Source organism: Penaeus monodon, chromosome 25 (assembly GCF_015228065.2).
Source record: "Penaeus monodon isolate SGIC_2016 chromosome 25, NSTDA_Pmon_1, whole genome shotgun sequence".
NCBI lineage: Eukaryota > Metazoa > Arthropoda > Malacostraca > Decapoda > Penaeidae > Penaeus > Penaeus monodon.
In genome coordinates, this window is record NC_051410.1 from 40261477 (window position 1) to 40262502 (window position 1026).

The 1026-nt window shown below is 47.3% G+C and overlaps 2 protein-coding genes across 2 annotated transcripts in view; one reads left to right on the forward strand and one right to left on the reverse strand.

The window, feature by feature from the left end:
* LOC119589273 (alpha-centractin-like) overlaps positions 1-1026 on the reverse strand; it is a 52739-nt gene that overhangs the window by 28654 nt on the left and 23059 nt on the right. The window lies entirely within an intron of this gene.
* The window catches only part of LOC119589272, a 1200-nt gene continuing 614 nt past the window's right edge, over positions 441-1026 (forward strand). The window contains exon 1 of the mRNA XM_037937890.1: positions 441-949. Within this exon, the coding sequence (XP_037793818.1) occupies positions 745-949 (205 nt within the window). The 5' untranslated portion in view covers positions 441-744. The remainder of the gene's footprint in view (positions 950-1026) is intronic.

Sequence of the window (1026 nt, forward strand, 5' to 3'; positions counted from 1 at the left end):
TAATCAGATTTGGGCAGGAAAAAAAAGTAAGCTGATTCTCAGGTTTGTCGTTAACTCGTAATATTCGTCTTTGTTAACTTAGTATTCTGTTCATCTTAGTGATGATTGACGGCTTCATATGCAGATCTGATGTAAATGAATGAGCTTTATGAGAGGAATTCCACATGTAGAATTTTATCCCCTTGAGCGTGACTGATCCTTCCTCTTACTGCTTCGCTATTGTTGATCAAAGAAGATTGAAGAGAAATAGTATTTGTGCATATGAATCGTTCTAGATAAAGGCAGGCGCGGTGCTGAACGTGGGATAACCGTAAAACCCAAGACGCGGCTGCAGCGAGAAAGCGGAACTTGTTATAATGCAAACGTACAGGCAGTGCTTGTCGTTGGCGTGCTTTGCATTATCCAGGTCTTGTTGTGGCAATTTATCTGAGTCACATCTGCCCGTTTAAAGTTTGTTGGTTCGTGTCTGACACCTGCAGCCACTCCTTGAGCTCTTACAACGACTCCGCGGCTGCTTGTCACCACATGCTGTAGCCCGCGCCCCTCCCCTCGCCCACTCGCACCTTTGTTCCGCTGCAGTGCCATGCATAGGAGAGGCTGTGCTGCGCTATTTATTCTGGTCTGGTTACGTACTCGCCTTGATAGTAATGGCTGTGACACACGCGGAGAAGTGTGCGATTTCGGGGCGCTCTTTCGGCGGCAGAAAAGAGACTTGAGAGAAGAGAGCAGTGATTGCGTCATAACATGGCGGCGCGGAGAGCTCGTTATTGTGGTCGCGTCATGGGTGTCGTCATAGCTACGTCGCCCGCGCCTACACCTCCCGCGTCACGTGAAAGATCCAGGAGGTTTCACTGTGTGCGTCACCTCTGTGCTGTCAGGAGGGCCTTGCTTAGGACACTCGTATTGTGGTCTCAGGAGGAGATTCGTCTTTGTAATTGTACTGTGCAAGGTATAACTTTTTGAGGAAATTTATTAATTGTGTAAATAAGTGTTGTTGTTTGTTTAGACTTGCTACTGCATTGTGTA